General features: G+C 45.3%; 1 protein-coding gene across 1 annotated transcript in view; it reads right to left on the bottom strand.

The window, feature by feature from the left end:
- fndc3ba (fibronectin type III domain containing 3Ba) overlaps positions 1-23,694 on the bottom strand; it is a gene marked incomplete at its 3' end in the record, with an annotated part of 55,384 nt that overhangs the window by 16,041 nt on the left and 15,649 nt on the right. The window contains 3 exon segments of the mRNA XM_031825887.1: positions 751-919; positions 12,623-12,851; positions 15,152-15,228. Coding sequence (XP_031681747.1) covers positions 751-919; positions 12,623-12,851; positions 15,152-15,228 — 475 coding nt within the window.

The following is a 23,694-nucleotide window of genomic DNA, read 5'->3' as shown; positions in this document are numbered from 1 at the left end:
AATTATAAGGCTAGTCTCTCCACACTTGTAGAGAAAGAAATGAGTCTCTAAGCTCTAACTAGTATTGTATCTAGTGTTGAAGTAGTATTGTATCTAGTGTTGAAGTAGTATTGTATCTAGTGTTTAAGTAGTATTGTATCTAGTGTTTAAGTAGTATTGTATCTAGTGTTTAAGTAGTATTGTATCTAGTGTTTAAGTAGTATTGTATCTAGTGTTTAAGTAGTATTGTATCTAGTGTTTAAGTAGTATTGTATCTAGTGTTTAAGTAGTATTGTATCTAGTGTTTAAGTAGTATTGTATCTAGTGTTTAAGTAGTATTGTATCTAGTGTTTAAGTAGTATTGTATCTAGTGTTTAAGTAGTATTGTATCTAGTGTTTAAGTAGTATTGTATCTAGTGTTTAAGTAGTATTGTATCTAGTGTTTAAGTAGTATTGCATCTAGTGTTTAAGTAGTATTGCATCTAGTGTTTAAGTAGTATTGCATCTAGTGTTTAAGTTGTACTGTAAGTACAGTTTCTCACAGCAGGAAAATAATCCTGCAGCAACAGGAAATGTTGACACATTCTTCATTAGGGCAAATAAAGTCTGACATTTTAAAGTGAAAATGACAAACCATGAACACACGACAAGTTAGCATTTCTTGCTAGCGCAGGAAAATTCTCTGCGACAACAGAGTGCTCAAATGAAGATGGTGCATCTGTAGTCTCGAACTAGTTGAACCGGTCTCTAACACCAGGACTATTCACTGACCTGTATCCATTGTGGCTGGAGCCCAGAGACTTGTACAGGGAGGAGGGGGGAGAGTTGAGTCTGTTCTGTCGCTCCAGCTGTCTCTGCTCCTTCATCTTCTTAGGCTGGGGCTTGTTATAGCTCTCCTCTCTGCCAACGTAGCTGGACATGCCATACACTGGGATTATCTCTGGGAGACGGAGAGATGGAGGGGGTGAAGAGGGAGGGAGAGAGGTAGAGGGAATTGAGAGAAGGAAAGACGAGAGAGGGAGTTAGCTATGTCATTTAGGTGTATGTATATACACTGAGTGGACAAAAACATTAAGGACACCTGCTACAGACATAGACGGACCAGGTGAATCCAGGTGAAAGATATGATCCCTTATTGATGAAATTTGTTACATCCACTTCAATAAGTGTAGATGAAGGGGAGGACAGGTTAAAGAAGGATTTTTAAGCCTTGAGACAATTGAGACATGGATTGTGTCTGAGTGCCATTCAGAGGGTGAATGGGCAAGACAAAATAAGTGCCTTTGAACAGGGTATGGTAGTAGGTGCCAGGCGCACCGGTTTGAGTGTGTCAAGAACTGCAATGCTGCTGGGTTTTTCCCCGCTCAGCAGTTTCCTGTGTGTACCAAGAATGGTCCACTACCCAAAGGACATCCAGCCAACTTGACACACCTGTGTGTGTGTGGGAGGGTGCAACTCAATATTAAGGTCTTCCTAATGTTTTGTACACCTAGTGTATATATAAACTGTACCAGTCAAAAGTTTGGACACACCTACTCATTCCAGGATTTTTCTTTATTTTTTACTATTTTCTACATTGTAGAATAATAGTGAAGACATCAACACTATGAAATAACACATATGGAATCATGTAGTAACCAAAACAGTGTTAAACAAATCAAAATAGATTTTAGATTCTTCAAAGTAGCCACCCTAAGCCTTGATTACAGCTTTGCACACTCTTGGCATTCTCTCAACCAGCTTCATGGGGTAGTCACATGGAATGCATTTCAATTAACAGGTGTGCCTTGTTAAAGGTTAATTTGTGGAATTTCTTTCCTTCTTAATGTGTTTGAGCCAATCAGTTGTGTTTTGACAAGGTAGGGTTGGTACACAGAAGACATCCCTATTTGGTAGTCCATATTATGGCAAGAACAGCTCAAATAAGCAAAGAGAAATGACAGTCCATCACTACTTTAAGGCATGAAGGTCAGTCAATGTGGAACATTTCAAGAACTTTGAAAGTTTCTTCAAGTGCAGTGGCAAAAACCATCAAGCGCTATGATGGAACTGGCTCTCATGAGAACCGCCACAGAAAAGGAAGACCCAGAGTTACCTCTGCTGCAGAGGATAAGTTCATTAGAGTTACCAGCCTCAGAAATTGCAGCCCAAATAAATGCTTCAAAGTTCAAGTAACAGACACATCTCAACATCAACTGTTCAGAGGAGACTGCATGAACCAGGCCTTCATGGTTGAATTGCTGCAAAGAAACCACTACTAAAGGACACCAATAATAAGAAGAGACTTGCTTGGGGAAAGAAACACAAGCAATAGACATTAGACTGGTGGGAATCTGTCCTTTGGTCTGATGAGTCCAAATTTGAGATTTTTGGTTCCAACCTGTATCTTTGTGAGACGCATAGTAGGTGAACGAATGATGTGTGGTTCCCACCATGACGCATGGTGGAGGTGTGATGGTGTGGGTGGTGCTTTGCTGGTGACACTGTTAGTGATTTATTTAGAATTCAAGGCACACTTAACCAGCATAGCTACCACAGCATTCTGCAGTGATGTGCTATCCCATCTGGTTTGCGCTCAGTGGGACTATCATTTGTTTGTCAACAGGACAATGACCCAACACACCTCCAGGCTGTGTAAGGGCTATTTGACCAAGAAGGAAAGTGATGGAGTTCTGCAACAGATGATCTGGCCTCCACAATCACCCAACCTAAACCCAATTGAGATGGTTTGGGATGAGTTGGACCGCAGAGTGAAGGAAAAGTAGCCAACAAGTGCTCAGCATATGTGGGAACTCCTTCAAGGCTGTTGGAAAAGCATTCCAAGTGAAGCTGGTTGAGAGAATGCCAAAAATGTGCAAAGCTGTCATCAAGTCAAAGGGTGGCTACTTTGAAGAATCTAAAATCTAATTTGATTTGTTGAACACGTTTTTGGTTACTACATGATTCTATATGTGTTATTTCATTATTCTATAATGTAGAAATAGTACAAAATAAATAATGAATAAGTAGGTGTGTCCCAAACTTTTGACTGGTACTGAATATCTCTCCAGTGGTGTAAAGTACTTAAGTAAAAATACTTTAAAGTACTACTTAAGTAGTTTTGGGGTTATCTGTACTTTACTATTTATATTTTTGACAACTTTTACTTCACTACATTCCTAAACAAAAGAATGTACTTTCTACTCCATATATTTTCCCTGACACCCAAAAGTAGTTGTTACATTTTGAATGCAAAGCAGGACAGGAACATTTTTCAATTCACGCACTTAAAGAGAAAATCTCTGGTCATACCTACTGCATCTGATCTGGCAGACTCACTAAGCACAAATACTTGTTTGAAAAATTAGTGTTGGAGTGTGCCCCTGGCTATCCATAAACTAAAAAAACAAGAAAATAACGCTGTCTGGTTTGCTTATTATAAGGAATTTGAAATTATTTCTACTTTTACCTTTGATACTTAAGTATATTTTAGCAGCTACATTTACTTCTGATACTTAAGTATATTTAAAACCAAATACTTTTAGTAGTATTTTACTCAGTGACTTTCACTTTTACTTGAGTCATTTTCTATTAAGCTATCTTTACTTTTACTCAAGTGTGACAATTTAAGTACTTTTTCTACCACAGTATATATCTCTAGTGTAGGCTACAGTATCTCATATGCCAATAGACATATATATATATATTAATCTCACTGCTATCTATAAACTAAATATACTTTCCAGCATCCCGCCTCACCCAATGTGGTACGGTTCTGCTATTATTCCTTATAACTGGAACTTCCATCAGGAGCTAGCTAGCTAACTAGCTACTAGTCTTTGTTAGCTACGGCTAGCTGTCCTCACCTTTTTCCCCGGAATCAGCCGGTCTTAGCTCGGACAATCACCTGCCAGTATGCACAGCGCGATATCAACCCAGAGCATATCGGACTGCTTCTCTGTACCATATCACCGGATTCCAGCCGCTCTGGATCATTACACTGGATCAAAACTCCTAGCTAGCTGCAAACGAGTGGCTACTGTTAGCTAACGCCTCTGTCCTGAAGCAAGCAGCAGCTAGCCTCGAGCTAGGCCCATATACCAGCTAATTCTAGGGCTACAATTACCTCCTGTGCCAATTGGCCTGGACCCTTTATTGTCGACACGGAGCCCCGCTGATCCATCACGACTGGACTGCCGACGTGATCGCCCGATGTGGTCTCAACAGGCTATTCTGTTATGATATCGCCACAGAACCATCTACTAGCCCCGGCCCATTAGCTTTTTCTGAATGCTGTGTCCCCTGTAGTAGTGACTACCGTATAGCACCCTGTCTAACCTATTGCTACTCTTTTGACCCTATGATCACTCGGCTACACAGCTGATGCCCCCTGGACTGTTTCAATAGCATGGTACCTCATTTTGTTTACCTGTCGGCCCCAGCCTCGAACTCAGGTCCTGTATGTATCTAACTGACCCGCTCTGCCCTTTCTTTGCCATTTACCCGTTGTTGTCTTAGCTCTCCTGATCAACACCTGTGATTGCTTTATGCCACTCTCTAATGTCAATATGCCTTGTCTACTGATGTCTTGGCTAGTTTTTATTGTTTTATTTCACTGTAGAGCCCTCAGTCCCGCTCAAATTGCCTTAGATAGCTCTTTCGTCCCACCCCACACACAGGTGGAGACCTTACCTACGTTAATTAATGCCTCCAGCGATGAAACCTCTCTCATCATAACGCAACGCATAGTTTTACCTCCACTGTACTCACCTCCTACCATACCCTTGTCTGTACATTATGCCTTGAATCTATTCGACCACACCCAGAAATCTGCTCCTTTTATTCTCTGTCCCCAACGCACTAGACGACCAGTTCTTATAGCCTTTAGCCGTACCCTTATCCTACTCCTCCTCTGTTCCTCTGGTGATGTAGAGGTTAGCCCTGTAGCCCCCAGCTCCACTCCTATTCCCCAGGCGCTATCATTTGTTGACTTCTGGAACCGTAACAGTTTCTGGAACCGTAGAAGCCTCCTCCCTAAGTTAGTTTTTTTCCCACTGCTTTAGCACACTCTGCCAACCCTGATGTCCTAGCCGTGTCTGAATCCTGGCTTAGGAAGGCCACCAAAAATTCTGAAATTTCCATCCCCAACTATAACATTTTCCGCTAAGATAGAACTGCCAAAGGGGGTGGAGATGCAATCTACTGTATAGATAGCCTGCAGGGTTCTGTCATGCTATCCAGGTCTGTGCCCAAACAGTTCAAGCTTATACTGTTAAAAATCCACCTTTCCAGAAATAAATCTCTCACTGTTGCCGCTTGTTACAGACCCCTGGACATCATATGTGACCTGGACACCTGTGCCCTGGACACAGCTGTGCCCTGGACACCATATATGAATTAATTGCCTCCCATTTATCTTCAGAGTTTGTACTGTTAGGTGACCTAAACTGGGATATGCTTAACACCACGGCCGTCCTACAATCAAAGCTAGATGCCCTCAATCTCACCCAAATTATCATGGAACCTACCAGGTACAACCCCAAATCCGTAAACTCGGGCACCCTCATAGATATCATCCTGACCAACCTGCCCTCTAAATACACCTTTGCTGTCTTCAACCATGATCTCAGCGTTCACTGCCGCATGGCCGGCGTCAGTAATGGGTCCGCGGTCAAATGACCACCCCTCATCACAGTCAAATGCTCCCTAAAACACTTCAGCGAGCAAGCCTTTCTAATCGACCTGGGCCGGGTATCCTGGAAAGATATTGACCTCATTCTGTCAGTAGAGGATGCCTGGTTATTCTAAAAACGTGCTTTCCTCACCATCTTAAATAAGCCCCATTCAAAAAATGTGAACAAGGAACAGATATAGCCCGTGGCTCACTCCAGACCTGACTGCCCTTGAACAGCACAAAAACATCCTGTGGCGGACTGCAATAGCATCGAATAGCCCCCGCGATATGCAACATTTCAGGGAAGTTAGGAACCAATATACACAGGCAGTTAGGAAAGCAAAGGCTAGCTTTTTCAAACAGAAATTTGCATCCTGTAGCAGAAACTCCAAAAAGTTCTGGGACACTAAAGTCCATGGAGAATAAGAGCACCTCCTTCCAGCTGCCCACTGCACTGAGGCTAGGAAACACTGTCACCACTGATAAATCTACGATAATCGAGAATGACAAAAAGCATTTTTCTACGGCTGGCCATGCTTTCCACCTGGCTACCCCTACCCCGGTCAACAGCTCTGCACTCCCCACAGCAACTTGCCCAAGACTCCTCCATTTCTGCTTCACCCAAATCCAGATAGTTGATGTTCTGAAAGAGATGCAACATCAGCGGGGCTAGACAATCTGGACCCTCTCTTTCTAAAATTATCCTCCGCAATTGTTGCAACCCCTTTTACTAGCCTGTTCAAACTCTCTTTCGTATCATCTGAGATCCCCAAAGATTGGAAAGCTTCCATGGTCATCCCCCTCTTCAAAGGGGGAGACACTCTAGACCCAAACTGTTACAGACCTATATCTATCCTACCATGCCTTTCTAAGGTCTTCGAAAGCCAAGTTAACAAACAGATCACCGACCATTTCGAATCCCGCCGTACCTTCTCCGCTATGCAATCTGGTATCCGAGCTGGTCATGGGTGCACCTCAGCCACGCTTAAAACCTCGGTGTTAGGGGGCAGTATTTTCATTTTTGGAAAAAAAACATTCCCGTTTTAAACAGGATATTTTGTCAGGAAGAGATGCTAGAATATGCATATAATTGAGAGCTTTGGATAGAAAACACTCTAACGTTTCCAAAACTGTAAAGATATTGTCTGTGAGTATAACAGAACTGATGTTGCAGGCGAAAGCCTGAGAAAAATCCAATCCGGAAGTGCCCCAGGTTTTGAAAGCGCTGCGTTCCAACGACTCCCTATGAGACTTCCGGCGCCGACAGAGATGGCCGCCTCGCTTCGCGTTCCTAGGAAACTATGCAGTTTGTTTTTTTACGTGTTATTTCTTACATTGGTACCCCAGGTCATCTTAGGTTTCATTACATACAGTCAAGAAGAACTACTGAACATAAGAGCAGCGTCAACTCACCATCAGTACAACCAAGAATATGACTTTCGCGAAGCGGACCCTGTGTTCTGCCTTTCACCCAGGACAACGGAATGGATCCCAGCCGGCGACCCCAAAAAAGACTTCGAAAAAGGGGAAAACGAAGCGGCCTTCTGGTCAGACTCCGGAGACGGGCACATCGTGCACCACTCCCTAGCATTCTCCTCGCCAATGTCCAGTCTCTTGACAACAATGTTGATGAAATCCGAACAAGGGTAGCATTCCAGAGGGACATCAGAGACTGTAACGTTCTTTGCTTCACGGAAACATGGCTCACTGGAGAGACGCTATCGGAGACGGTGCAGCCAGCTGGTTTCTCCACGCATCGCGCCGACAGAAACAAACATCTTTCTGGTAAGAAGAGGGCCGGGGGCGTATGCTTTATGGTTAACGGGACGTGGTGTGGCCAAAACAACATACAGGAACTCAAGTCCTTCTGTTCACCTGATTTAGAATTCCTCACAATCAAATGTAGACCGCATTATCTACCAAGGGAATTCTCTTCGATTATAATCACAGCCGTATATATTCCCCCCCAAGCAGACACATCGATGGCTCTGAACGAACTTTATTTGACTTTGCAAACTGGAATCCATATATCCGGAGGCTGCATTCATTGTAGCTGGGGATTTTAACAAGGCTAATCTGAAAACAAGACTCCCTAAATTTGATCAGCATATCGATTGCGCAACCAGGGCGGGAAAAACCTTGGATCATTGCTATTCCAACTTCCGCGACGCTTATAAGGCCCTGCCCCGCCCTCCTTTCGGAATAGCTGACCACGACTCCATTTTGTTGATCCCTGCCTACAGACAGAAACTAAAACAAGAAGCTCCCGCGCTGAGGTCTGTTCAACGCTGGTCCGACCAATCTGATTCCACACTCCAAGACTGCTTCCATCACGTGGACTGGGATATGTTCCGTATTGCGTCAGACGACAACATTGACGAATACGCTGATTCGGTGTGCGAGTTCATTAGAACGTGCGTTGAAGATGTCGTTCCCATAGCAACGATTAAAACATTCCCAAACCAGAAACCGTGGATTGATGGCAGCATTCGCGTGAAACTGAAAGCGCGAACCACTGCTTTTAATCAGGGCAAGGTGACTGGAAACATGACCGAATACAAACAGTGTAACTATTCCCTCCGCAAGGCAATCAAACAAGCTAAGCGTCAGTATAGAGACAAAGTAGAATCTCAATTCAACGGCTCAGACACAAGAGGTATGTGGCAGGGTCTACAGTCAGTCACGGATTACAAAAAGAAAACCAGCACTGTCACGGACCAGGATGTCTTGCTCCCAGGCAGACTAAATAACTTTTTTGCCCGCTTTGAGGACAATACAGTGCCACTGACACTGCCCACAACTAAAACATGCGGACTCTCCTTCACTGCAGCCGACGTGAGGAAAACATTTAAACGTGTCAACCCTCGCAAGGCTGCAGGCCCAGACGGCATCCCCAGCCGCGCCCTCAGAGCATGCGCAGACCAGCTGGCTGGTGTGTTTACGGACATATTCAATCAATCCCTATCCCATTCTGTTGTTCCCACATGCTTCAAGAGGGCCACCATTGTTCCTGTTCCCAAGAAAGCTAAAGTAACTGAGCTAAACGACTACCGCCCCGTAGCACTCACTTCCGTCATCATGAAGTGCTTTGAGAGACTAGTCAAGGACCATATCACCTCCACCCTACCTGACACCCTAGACCCACTCCAATTTGCTTACCGCCCAAATAGGTCCACAGACGATGCAATCTCAACCACACTGCACACTGCCCTAACCCATCTGGACAAGAGGAATACCTATGTGAGAATGCTGTTCATCGACTACAGCTCGGCATTTAACACCATAGTGCCCTCCAAGCTCGTCATCAAGCTCGAGACCCTGGGTCTCGACCCCGTCCTGTGCAACTGGGTACTGGACTTCCTGACGGGCCGCCCCCAGGTGGTGAGGGTAGGCAACAACATCTCCACCCCACTGATCCTCAACACTGGGGCCCCACAAGGGTGCGTTCTGAGCCCTCTCCTGTACTCCCTGTTCACCCACGACTGCGTGGCCACGCACGCCTCCAACTCAATCATCAAGTTTGCGGACGACACAACAGTGGTAGGCTTGATTACCAACAACGACGAGACGGCCTACAGGGAGGAGGTGAGGGCCCTCGGAGTGTGGTGTCAGGAAAATAACCTCACACTCAACGTCAACAAAACTAAGGAGATGATTTGTGGACTTCAGGAAACAGCAGAGGGAACACCCCCCTATCCACATTGATGGAACAACAGTGGAGAGGGTAGTAAGTTTTAAGTTCCTCGGCATACACATCACAGACAAACTGAATTGGTCCACCCACACAGACAACATTGTGAAGAAGGCGCAGCAGCGCCTCTTCAACCTCAGGAGGCTGAAGAAATTCGGCTTGTCACCAAAAGCACTCACAAACTTTTACAGATGCACAATCGAGAGCATCCTGTCGGGCTGTATCACCGCCTGGTACGGCAACTGCTCCGCCCACAACCGTAAGGCTCTCCAGAGGGTAGTGAGGTCTGCACAACGCATCACCGGGGGGCAAACTACCTGCCCTCCAGGACACCTACACCACCCGATGTCACAGGAAGGCCATAAAGATCATCAAGGACAACAACCACCCGAGCCACTGCCTGTTCACCCCGCTATCATCCAGAAGGCGAGGTCAGTACAGGTGCATCAAATCTGGGACCGAGAGACTGAAAAACAGCTTCTATCTACAGGCCATCAGACTGTTAAACAGCCACCACTAACATTGAGTGGCTGCTGCCAACACACTGACTCAACTCCAGCCACTTTAATAATGGGAAATGTAAAATATATCACTAGCCACTTTAAACAATGCTACCTAATATAATGTTTACATACCCTACATTATTCATCTCATATGTATACGTATATACTGTACTCTATATCATCTACTGCATCCTTATGTAATACATGTATCACTAGCCACTTTAACTATGCCACTTTGTTTACATACTCATCTCATATGTATATACTGCACTCAATACCATCTACTGTATCTTGCCTATGCAGCTCTGTACCATCACTCATTCAGATATCTTTATGTACATATTCTTTATCCCCTTACACTTGTGTCTATAAGGTAGTAGTTTTGGAATTGTTAGCTAGATTACTTGTTGGTTATTACTGCATTGTCGAAACTAGAAGCACAAGCATTTCGCTACACTCACACTAACATCTGCTAACCATGTGTATGTGACAAATAAAATTTGATTTGATTTGAGCTGTGAATGTACCATCAATGAGCTTACGCTTTCTACATATTCCCCAAGGTGTCTACAGCATTGTGACGTAGTTTTACGCATTTCTGTTGAAGAATAGCCATAGGCGGCCACATTGCGTAAGTGGTCACACGGTGGCTCCGACAGGGATTCTCGCATAAAATAGAGGTAGCCATTATTCCAATCGGTCCTAGTGAAAAATGAATTGTCCCAACAGATATATTATCAAATAGATATTAGGAAAACACCTTGAGGATGGATTCTAAACAACGTTTGCCATGTTTCTGTCGATATTATGGAGTTAATTTGGAATGTTGTGGTGACCGCAATTTCAGGCGATTTCTCAGCCAAACATGAAGAACAAACAGAGCTATTTCGCCTACAAAAATAATATTTTGGAAAAAATGAACTTTGGCTGTCGACCTGGGAGTCTCGTGAGTGAAAACATCCGAAGTTTATCAAAGGTAAACGATTTAATTTGATTGCTTTTCTGATTTCCGTGACAAGGTTGCCTGCTGCTAGCAAGGCATAATGCTATGCTAGGCTATGATAAACTTACACAAATGCTTGTCTAGCGTTGGCTGTAAAGCATATTTTGAAAATCTGGGATGACAGGGTGATTAACAAAAGGCTAAGCTGTGTTCCAATATATTTCACTTGTGATTTTCATGAATAGGAAGATTTTCTAGGAAGATTTATGTCCATTGTGTTATGCTAATTAGTGTCAGATGATGACAACGGTCCCGTTCACGGGATGGGGTGTCATTACAGGTTAAGGTCCTAAACGATATCATAACCGCCATCGACAAAAGACAATACTGTGCAGCTGTATTCATCGACCTGGCCAAGGCTTTCTTATCGGCAGACTCAACAGCCTTGGTTACGGAAATTACTGCCTCGACTGGTTCACCAACCACTTCTAGTTCAGTGTGTCAAATCTGTTGTTGAAATGCCTGTTGTTCGGACCTCTGGCCGTCTCTATGGGGGTGCCACAGGGTTCAATTCTCGAGCCGAATCTGTTCTCTGTATATATCAATGATGTCGCTGTTGCGGCTGGTGATTCTCTGATCCACCTCTACGCAGACGACACCATTCGGTATACTTCTGGCCTTTCTTTGGACACTGTTAACTAACTTCCAGACGAGCTTCAATGCCATACAACTCTACTTCCGTGGCCTCCAACTGCTCTTAAATGCAAGTAAAACTAAATCGCTGCCCACACCTGCCCACCCGCCTAGCATTACTACTCTGGAGTCTGATTAGACTGTAAACTCAACTTCCAGACTCATATTAAGCATCTCCAATCCAAAATTAAATCTAGAATTGGCTTCCTATTTCGCAACAAAGCATCCATCACTCATTCTGCCAAACATACCCTCGTAAAAATTGACTATCCTACCGATCCTTGACTTCGGTCATTTACAAAAAAATCTACTCAGCAAATTGGTTGCAGCCTATCACAGTGCCATCCGTTTTGTCACCAAAGCCCCATATACTACCCACCACTGCGACCTGTATGCTTTCGTTGGCTGGCCCTCACTTCATATTCGTCGCCAAACTCACTGGCTCCAGGTCATCTATAAGTCTTTGCTAGGTAAAGCCCCGCTTTATCTCAGCTCACTGGTCACCATAGCAGCACCCACCCGTAGCACGCGCTCCACAGGTATATTTCACTGGTCACCCCTAAAGTCAATTCCTACTTTGGCCGCCTTTCCTTCCAGTTCTCTGCTGCCAATGACTGGAACGTATTACAAAAATCGCTGAAGCTGGAGACTCAGATCTCCCTCACTAACTTTAAGCATCAGCTATCAGAGCAACTTACAGATCATTGCACCTGTACATAGCCCATCTGTAAATAGCCCATCCAACTACCTCATCCCCATATTGTTATTTATTTTATTTATATATTATTTTTGCTCCTTTGCACCCCAGTATCTCTACTTGCACATTAATCTTCTGCACATCTCACTCCAGTGTTTATTTGCTAAATTGTAATTATTTCACCACAACGGCCTATTTATTGCCTTACCTCCCTAATCTTATTTCATTTGCACACACTGTATATAGACATTTCTATTGTGTTATTGACTGTACGTTTGTTAATTCCATGTGTAACTCTGTGTTGTTGTTTGTGTCGCACTGCTTTGCTTTATCTTGGCCAGGTCGCAGTTGTAAATGAGAACTTGTTCTCAACTGGCCAAACTGGTTAAATAAAGGTGAAATTAAAAATTAAAAAATAAATATGCCCATAGACATGTCTTAGACTGGGGTGTGAGTATCTTACCTTCTCCATATATGGGCGGGAGGTGGTGTTGGTAGTACTGGTGGGGGGGCAGGTCTCCAGGACTCACAGGGGGATAGAAGGAGTGAGAGTTGGGGATAAAGTGGGGGTGGGTGAGGTACGGCGGGAGGTGGTGCGTGGGGGAGAGAGCGGGGGAGTACGAAGGGGGATAACATTCAGGAGACTGCGGGGTGACGACCACCCGACGCACTCCTGTGTTGTCTTCTAACACCTGGGGGGAGGAGAGGCAGAGGGGAGAGGGGGAGGGGAGGAGAGTAATTCTTAGCATTACTGGAGAATTCCACAATAGAACACACTCCACAAACACTGGACTCAATTAAATCCAACCCACACTGGGGTATTCACACAGTAGTTCTCCCCATGGTCAAATAACATGGCAGGTTGTGTAAAACCCACCAACACCACCAGGAAGTAGATTCCCCTCACAGGTAACTACAGTTGACAGATTAAGAGGAGTGTTGCTATGGGTTTGATCAAACTCCAGTTTAAGACGTTTGCTGTACACACATGCATGCACACACACACACACACAAATTCCACCAATTCAGACAGTCTCTCTCACACACATTCCATTCACAGACATTCCAATCAGTAAGCAAACACACTCCCCCGTGAGAGCCGCTTCCAAGTGCTGCTGCAGCAGCACACACACACACGCGCACGCACACGCGCAAGCACACGCGCAAGCACACGCGCAAGCAGAGAGAGCGAGAGAGATAGCAGACCACTCTCTCTGACTCCCCCCTTCGACCTCCACATCCTTTATACAAAACAAACTTACGTGAAAACAGACATGTTTATGTGACAACAAGGCCAAAGTCCCACCAGAAACGAGTTGGCAGAGGATCCCTCTCTCTCTCCTTCCATCCCTCTCTCTCTCCTTCCATCCCTCTCTCTCTCCTCCCATCCCTCTCTCTCCTCCCTCCCATCCCCTCTCTCCTCCCTCCCATCCCCTCTCTCCTCCCTCCCATCCCCCTCTCTCCTCCCTCCCATCCCCTCTCTCCTCCCTCCCATCCCCTCTCTCCTCCCTCCCATCCCCTCTCTCCTCCCTCCCATCCCCTCTCTCCTCCCTCCCATCCCCTCTCTCCTCCCTCCCATCCCCTCTCCTCCTCCCATCCCCTCTCTCCTCTCCCACCCCTCTCTCCTCTCCTCCCATCCCTCTCTCTCTCCTCCCATCCCTCTCTCTCTCCTCCCATCCCTCTCTCTCTCCTCCATCCCTCTCTCTCCTCCCATCCCTCTCTCTCTCCTCCCATCCCTCTCTCTCCTCCCATCCCTCTCTCTCCTCCCATCCCTCTCTCTCTCCTCCCATCCCTCTCTCTCCTCCCATCCCTCTCTCTCTCCTCCCATCCCTCTCTCTCTCCTCCCATCCCTCTCTCTCTCCTCCATCCCTCTCTCTCTCCTCCCATCCCTCTCTCTCTCCTCCCATCCCTCTCTCTCTCCTCCCATCCCTCTCTCTTCTTCCATCCCTCTCTCTCCTTCCATCCCTCTCTCTCCTTCCATCCCTCTCTCTCCTTCCATCCCTCTCTCCTCCCATCCCTCTCTCTTCTCTCCTCCCTCCCATCCCCTCTCTCCTCCCTCCCATCCCCCTCTCTCCTCCCTCCCATCCCCCTCTCTCCTCCCTCCCATCCCCTCTCTCCTCCCTCCCATCCCCTCTCTCCTCCCTCCCATCCCCTCTCTCCTCCCTCCCATCCCTCTCTCTCTCTCCTCCCATCCCATCCCTCTCTCTCTCCTCCCATCCCTCTCTCTCTCCTCCCATCCCTCTCTCTCTCCTCCCATCCCTCTCTCTCTCCTCCCATCCCTCTCTCTCTCCTCCCATCCCTCTCTCTCTCCTCCCATCCCCCTCTCTCTCCTCCCATCCCCCTCTCTCTCCTCCCATCCCTCTCTCTCCTCCCATCCCTCTCTCTTCTCCCATCCCTCTCTCTCGCCTCCCATCCCTCTCTCTCTCCTCCCATCCCTCTCTCTCTCCTCCCATCCCTCTCTCTCTCCTCCCATCCCTCTCTCTCTCCTCCCATCCCTCTCTCTTCCCATCCCTCTCTCTCTCCTCCCATCCCTCTCTCTCTCCTCCCATCCCTCTCTCTCTCCTCCCATCCCTCTCTCTTCTTCCATCCCTCTCTCTCCTTCCATCCCTCTCTCTCCTTCCATCCCTCTCTCCTCCCATCCCTCTCTCTCTCCTCCCATCCCTCTCTCTCTCCTCCCATCCCTCTCTCCTCTTCCATCCCTCTCTCCTTCCACCCATCCCTCTCTCCTTCCACCCATCCCTCTCTCTATGTGGGTGTTTGTGTACTGTAAGGGTGACACTATTTCCCACTCTCAGTTGGCTCAGTGGTCTCCCCCCAACACACACAGTCAATGGCCTCGCTGCTATCACCCCCCCTCCCCCCAACACACACAGTCAATGGCCTCGCTGCCATCACCCCCCCAAACAATATACCCTGCAATAATCAACACATTCCTCTCTGCTCTGGGCGGCTTCAGTTGAGAGCAAGTTTACCACACACAAACACAGCTTACCTGGGAGATGTATCCTGGGGGGACGTGGATGGGGGGGATTGATCCATTGGGGGACATCATTGGGACCTCAGCAGGACCTGCACAAAAGATACACACTGTCAGTCACTGTAACACACACACACGCTAATGACAAGGTAACGCCTAGGCTTTAGATCAACATGCTAACACGGTCTTGTGTCATGCAGGAGGCCTGGATTCAGTCACAGACACACAAACAACAGCAGGTAAAAACCTTAGAGGAAAATCCACATATTTTTGTGTTTACTTTTCCACTGTGATCTCCTTCTCCATCTCCATCTCCCCCTCTCCCCTATCTCTGGGAAAGTCATTGGTTTCCCGTAGAGAGTGCTGTAGGCAAGTCTGGATTCAGTGTAAATCATACTAAACACACACACACACACACAGTAGATGAGAAGTACATAGTGAGAGACCCCTTTTTGCCCCCTCTCTGACCTCCCTTCTCCCCTCCTCCCTCTCTTCTTTTCTGGGGAATATGAAGCTGTTCATTGAGCATAACATATGAAAACACAAACATACACTCACTAACACACCAACACACACACAAACGCATTCATACACATTTGCACACACACACACACACAAAAACACGCACACACACGCAAATGCACACCCAGTTGGCAAACAGACATGTGTTTAGACAGTCTCTGTTGCCTCTGTGCTCATCGCTCAGCAAACAGCAGCTTTCAACCACTTAAACACACACAGCACAGACTGTTCCCATCCGTGGCCCCCTAGACACAAGCACAAGCACACACACACACACACACACACACGCAAACAACCACACACTCACAGGGGGTAGAACATGGCTCTTTATTGTACAATCATTTTGGAGTAACTCTGGGAACAAGTTCCTATTTATTTTTAGTCTGTAATGAATTAAACAACCCAGATGTGAACTTCAAAATCTACAACAGCCAAGCTAAAGGTAGAAGCAAGCACATACAGGTAACTGCCAAAATAAAGGAAACACCAACATAAAGTGTCTTAATAGGGCGTTGGGGCACCACGAGACAGAACAGCTTCAACCCACTGTGGCAAAGATTCTACATGTGTCTGGAACTCTATTGGAGGAATGCTACATTCTTCTACAAGAAATTCCTTAACTTGGGGTTTTGTTGATGGTGGTGGAAAACACGGTCTCAGGCGCTGCTCCAGAATCTCCCATAAGTGTTCAATTGAGTTGAGATCTGGTGACTGAGATGGCCATGGTATATGGTTTACATCATCTTCATTTTCATGCTCATCAAACCATTCAGATACCACTCGTGCCCTGTGGAGGGGGCATTGTCATTCTGTGGGCCACAGACATGGTAGCCAAAATAATTGCCTACACTGCCTTTTTTTTACCCTAAGCATGATGGGATGTTAATTGCTTAATTAACTCAGGAACCACACCTGTGTGGAAGCACATGCTTTCAACATATACTGACCAAAAATATAAATGCAACATGCAACAATTTCAACGTTTTTACTGAGTTACAGTTCATTGTAAAGATGGCTGACGTTCTACATGCTCCTAACCAATTGTGCCATTTTGTTAGTTTCTTGCGCTGTTTGCAACTTTTTTTAAAAACTTATTTTGTACATAATGTTGCTGCTACCATCTCTTATAACCGAAAATAACATGGACATCAGAACAGTGATTACTCACCACGAACTGGAAGAAGCTTTTTCCTTTAATGAGTTCGATGAGAAAGATATACTGCTCTTCCGGGAACAGGCCCAGATCCCAGTCATTTGCAAGAAAAAGAAGATGGAGGAAAAGAGGACGCAGATCAGGCTGCCTTTTGAGAATCCATAGGCGAGCGAGTAAACTCCCACTGCCTTCCGTCCTACTTGCTAACATGCAAATCATTGGAAAATAAAATTGATTACCTACGATTACGAATATCCTACCAACAGGACATTAAGAACTGCAATATCTTATGTTTCACCGAGTCGTGGCTGAACGACGACATGGATAATATAGAGCTGTAGGGATTTTCAATGTACCGGCAGAACAGAGAAGCTACATCTGGTAAGACGAGGGGTGGGGGTGTGTGTCTTTTTGTCAATGACAGCTGGTGTGCGATGTCTAATATTAAAGAAGTCCTGAGGTATTGCTCTCCTGAGGTAGAATACCTTATGATAAGCTGTAGACCACACTATCTACCAAGAGAGTTCTCATCTATATTATTTGTATATTATTCGTATTTACCACCACATACCGATGCTGGCACTAAGACCACACTCAACCAACCATATGTATGTGATAGATAGATAGATAGATAGATAGATAGATAGATAAGGCCATAAGCAAACAAGAAAATGTTCATCCAGAAGTGGCGCTCCTAGTGGCCGGGGACTTTAATGCAGGCAAACATAAATCAGTTTTACCTATTTTTGACCAGCATGTGCAACCAGAGGGAAAAAAAACTCTAGACCACCTTTACTCCTGTCACGCCCTGGTCTTAGTATTTTGTCTTTTCTTTCTTTATTTGGTCAGGCCAGGGTGTGACATGGGTTTATTTTGTGTTGTGTTTATGTATGGGGGTTTTTCGTAGGTTTGGGGATTTTGGCTTAGTGGGGTTTTCTAGCATAGTCTATGGTTGCCTGAGGCGGTTCTCAATCAGAGGCAGGTGATTCTCGTCGTCTCTGATTGGGAACCATATTTAGGCAGCCATATTCTTTGAGTGTTTCGTGGGTGATTGTTCCTGTTTCTTGTCACCAGATAACCTATACAGCATTTCACATTCCGTTTGTTGTTTTTGTATTGTTCGTGTTTCATTCTTAATTAAAGATGTATCGAATTAACCACACTGCATTTTGGTCCGACTCTCCTTCGACGGAAGAAAACCGTAACAACTCCACATACAGAGGTGCGTACAAAGCTCTCCCCCACCCTCCATTTGGCAAATCTGACCATAATTCCATCCTCCTGATTCCTGCTTAAAAGCAAAAACTAAAGCAGGAAGTGCCAGTGACTCGCTCAATACGGAAGTGGTCAGATGACGCGGATACTACGCTACAGGACTGTTTTGCTAGAACAGACTGGAATATGTTCTGGGATTCATCCAATGGCATTGAGGAATACACCACCTCAGTCACTGGCTTCATCAATAAGTGCATTGACAACGTTGTCCCCACAGTGACCGTACGTACATATCCCAACCAGAAGCCATGGATTACAGGCAACATCCGCATCGAGCCAAAGGCTAGAGCTGCCGCTTTCAAGGAACGGGACACTAATCCGGACGCTTATAAGAAATCCCGCTAGGGGGCTTATGGTCGAGAAATTCACATTCAATTCTCTGGCAACAGCTCTGGTGGATATTCCTGCAGTCAGCATGCCAATTGCACACTCCCTCAAAACTTCAGATATTTGTGGCATTGTGTTGTGTGACAAGACTGCACATTTTAGAGTGGCCTATTATTGTCCCCCAGCACAAGGTGATCATGCTGTTAAATCGGCTTCTTGATATGCCACACCTGTCAGGTGAATGGATTATCTTGGCAAAGGAAAAATGCTCACTAACAGGGATATAAACACATTTGAGAGAAATAAGGTTTTTGTGCATATGGAACATTTCTGGGATCTTTTATTTCAGCTCATAAAACATGTTGCGTTTATATTTTTGTTCAGTGTAGTTTGTATCCCTCATTTACTCAAGTGTTCCCATTCTTTTTGGCAGTTATACCTTTACCTCTGTTGAGTCCATTATCCTTTTAAATGGTTAAAAAAAAGCAAAAATGATCAATTCAAAGTAACAATTGAGTTGGTAGTGTTAATTCTCAAATATATTACGATCAGTTGGTGTCAGATATGTCCTGGCTTTAACTGCTCGCTCCACTTCTCTCCTCCCCTCTTCTCTCCACCCTTCCGTCAGATGTCAGAGATGAGGTCATTTCCTGCCTCAAATAAATGGCATCACCACCCAGACAGGAAGATGTGACCTAGAATACAATCTGTCACCTGCGCATCCAAGTGTTTCCCCTAGCAACCACATAGCAACCATTACATTATCTGGCTTGGAGCAACACACAGAATGACAGAACACACACACACACACACACACTACAGGAGATCAGTTCTCTCCATGTCCATATACTAATTAAGCAGAATCTCATCTTCAAAATAATTAAGCATCATCCTTTCCACACTACCACATGGAATACACTCAAAACTGTAGGAGACACACTCACACACTCTCTCTCTCACACACTCAGGTTCTCATACAGGACAACAGGAGATGATGCAACATTTCATCAGATGGTTCTCATAATACAGCTGTCTAGAACAGCTGCTGTAGGGCCCCAGAGGTGCACACACACACACACACACACAGTAATTGACTGTGTTCCATTATTGCGTTTAATGTTGTTGTGATGCTGTGTTATGCTATGCCTAAACTTGGTGATTGATTGCTTTGTCCTGTTAAGAGTTAGGCCATTTCAACCAAACCTGAATTGCCTTTCAAAACATGCAAACAAACAAACATGCCTTCATGTATTGGCAACTACAGCAGTTGGGATCTTAAAGGATGGGAGTGGTTTTGTTTCAGGGTTAATCCATTAGAATTCAATCACTTTTTGACAGCAGCCTTTTACATTTGAACCAATACTTCCATACATATTTGGCCACTGTAGAAGTGTTCAGAAAGTGACTTTTTGGACCTGAATGTCAAAACATTTAATAGATAAAGGTGCTCAAAAATGACCTATTTTGCATACCCCACCATACCATGACACATTTATGTCTTCATCACTGGCAAAGATAAACGGTTGAGATTGATTTCATTTAAAAGCGTACAAACAGGGTTGTCAAACGATTCCATCATTTCATGAACCATGCTACAGACACGCCCCCTTTATGAGAGTCACAAGTGTGCATCTGCCACTGAAGGAGGAAGTGTCATGGTGCGTTCGCAACCAAGATGGAAGTGGTAATTTACCACACCCGACTGGGAAAAATCCACTTGATCGCACCTCAAAACTGGTAATTACTAGTGGGAAACTTTTCTATCATCCTGAGCGCCTACTTCTCACACATGGTGACCTCTGACGTCGCCTACTAAGGAAATGGACTCTAACAACATTTTCCGCAGTTGAATGCAACAACAAAACATTATTTATAAAAAACAATCTATTCATATGGTTTTTGAACGCTATCATTTGTTTACAAGCATCTGTACTTTTAGTTGGTGGTTTACGCAGCTTGTTGGCCATTAGCCAAACAGCGTTTCTCAATGAGTTCAAATGAGATGAATGCACCCAACTGGTATTTACGACTTCACAACTGGTATATTCCCACCTCCCACATGGTAACAAATGTAGCATGAGAGTGGAAACTTGAAGCCCAACAAAACAATCCTGTGACAACAGACAATGGTGTTGGAGGGCCAGTAGAATGCACTCTTAAAAAAATATATATCCCAACGCCCCAGGGCTCCCAATGCCCCAGGGCAGTTATTGGGGACATTGCCTTGTGTAGGGTGCTGTCTTTCGGATGGGACATTAAAAGTGTGTCCTGACTCTGTGGTCACTAAAGATTCCATGATACTTATTGTCAAAAATTCCAACATCGGCATCGGCCCGATGTCTAGTTTAACGCCGATGTGCAAAACCAATGTCAAAGCTGACGTGCATACCTATATAACGTAGGTAGATGACGTGCATACCTATATAACGTAGGTAGATGACGTGCATACCTATATAACGTAGGTAGATGACGTGCATACCTATATAACGTAGGTAGATGACGTGCATACCTATATAACGTAGGTAGACGACGTGCATACCTATATAACGTAGGTAGATGACGTGCATACCTATATAACGTAGGTAGATGACGTGCATACCTATATAATGTAGGTAGACGACGTGCATACCTATAGAACGTAGGTAGAAGACGTGCATACCTATATAACGTAGGTAGATGACGTGCATACCTATATATCGTAGGTAGATGACGTGCATACCTATATAACGTAGGTAGATGACGTGCATACCTATATAACGTAGCTAGATGACGTGCATACCTATATAACGTAGGTAGATGACGTGCATACCTTTATAACGTAGGTAGATGACGTGCATACCTATATAACGTAGGTAGATGACGTGCATACCTATCTAACGTAGGTAGATGACGTGCATACCTATATAACGTAGGTAGATGACGTGCATACCTATATAACGTAGGTAGATGACGTGCATACCTATATAACGTAGGTAGATGACGTGCATACCTATATAACGTAGGTAGATGACGTGCATACCTATATAACGTAGGTAGATGACGTGCATACCTTTATAACGTAGGTAGATGACGTGCATACCTATATAACGTAGGTAGATGACGTGCATACCTATATAACGTAGGTAGATGACGTGCATACCTTTATAATGTAGGTAGATGACGTAATGACGCCACGAAAAATACAGTGCTATTCAGAGCAAAAGCAGAAAAATACTAAGGGCACACTTCCAACAACTAAACAAGTTCAAGTCGAGCAGTCATTTGAAAGAGTAAGACAATGTCAGCGAGACAACTCAAACGGCAAGATAATAGAATTCATTGCCCTTGACAATCAACCGTGGATAGGGAGCACCCCTCTATCCACATCGACGGGACAGTAGTGGTGAGGGTAGTACGTTTTAAGTTCCTCAGCGTACACATCACGGGCAAACTGAAATGGTCCACCCACACAGACAGCGTGGTGAAGAAGGCGCAGCAGTACCTCTTCAACCTCAGGAGGCTGAAGAAAATCGGCTTGTCACCAAAAACACTCAAACTTTTACAGATGCACAATCGACAGCATCCTGTCGGGCTGTATCACCGCCTGGTATGGCAACTGCTCCGCCCACAACCATAAGGCTCTCCAGAGGGTAGTGAGGTCTGCACAACGCATCACCGGGGGCAAACTACCTGCCCCCCAGGACACCTACAGTGGGTAATGTCAATGGGTAATGGGTAATGTCAATGGGTAATGTCAATGGGTAATGGGGACATATGTAAATGACAACAAAATACATTTTTGGTCAATGTGGTGTGTGTGTGTGTGTAACCTTTATTTAACTAGGCAAGTCAGTTAAGAACAAATTCTTATTTAGATTGACGGCCTACCCCAGCCTAACCTGGACGACGCTGGGCCAATTGTGCGCCGCCCTATGGGACTCCCAATCACAGCCAGATGTGATACAGCCTGGATTCGAACCAGGGACCGTAGTAACGCCCTCTTGCACTTAGATGCAGTGCCTTAGACTACTGCGTCCATGTGTGTGTGTTAACTATTTAACTGTACTAGAATGCTTAATAAAAGGCCGCAAAAAAAATTAATATCGGTTATCGGTATCGTTTTTTTTGCAAGGAAAATATTGGATATCGGTATCGGCCAAAAATGTAATATCGGTGCATCACTAGTGGTAACCCCGGTGTCCTGGTTAAATTCGCAATCTGGCCCTCATAACATCATGGCCACCTAATCATCCCAAACTTCCAATTGGCTCATTCATCCCCCCTCTTCTCGCCTGTAACTATTCCCCAGGTCGTCGAAATAAGTTCAAAAAAGAAGAAAATGAATAATGCCAGGAACATAGTGAATGCTGAACATAGTGAATGCCAGGAACATAGTGAATGCTGAACATAGTGAATGCCAGGAACATAGTGAATGCCAGGAACATAGTGAATGCCAGGAACATAGTGAATGCTGAACATAGTGAATGCTGAACATAGTGAATGCTGAACATAGTGAATGCTGAACATTGTGAATGCTGAACATTGTGAATGGCATTTCACTTTCCCACTGTACCGAAACCTAACGGTGACACCAAAACCGCAATATGTACCGAACCATGGGTTTGGTGAACCGTTCCACCCCTAACTACAACCACATTACTAAGTCTTTGACCACATTGTGTTGTTACTTTGGTGAGTAAAAACACATGCTTCCTGCTTAAACGCCTAATATCTCAAATATCTTCATATTCACATATAGCCCCTATTTTTGTGGGTGTTGTGCCCGCAATCGGTTGTAATCCTTCAAACACAGTAACACAGAGGAGAATAAAACGTTTAGGAACAGATGTGGAAAACACTTTCACTCTCTCCCTCTCTCCCCCTCCCCGTCTCCCACCTCCCTCTCCCCGTCTCCCACCTCCCTCTCCCCGTCTCCCCATCTCCCACCTCCCTCTCCCCGTCTCCCCATCTCCCACTTCCCTCTCCTCGTCTCCCCATCTCCATCTCCCACTCTCCCCGTCTCCCACTCTCCCCATCTCCCTCTCCCAGTCTCCCACTCTCCCCATCTCACACTCTCCCCATCTCACACTCTCCCCATCTCACTCTCCCCATCTCACTCTCCCCATCTCACTCTCCCCATCTCACTCTCCCCATCTCACTCTCCCCATCTCCCTCTCCCCATCTCCCTCTCCCAGTCTCCCCATCTCCCTCTCCCACTCTCCCAGTCTCCCACTCTCCCCATCTCCCTCTCCCAGTCTCCCACTCTCCCCATCTCACTCTCCCCGTCTCCCACTCTCCCCAT

Source organism: Oncorhynchus kisutch, linkage group LG5 (genome assembly GCF_002021735.2).
Source record: "Oncorhynchus kisutch isolate 150728-3 linkage group LG5, Okis_V2, whole genome shotgun sequence".
Lineage (NCBI taxonomy): Eukaryota > Metazoa > Chordata > Actinopteri > Salmoniformes > Salmonidae > Oncorhynchus > Oncorhynchus kisutch.
The sequence above is the reverse complement of the archived record's forward strand: the minus strand, read 5'-3'. Positions and strand labels throughout refer to the sequence as shown.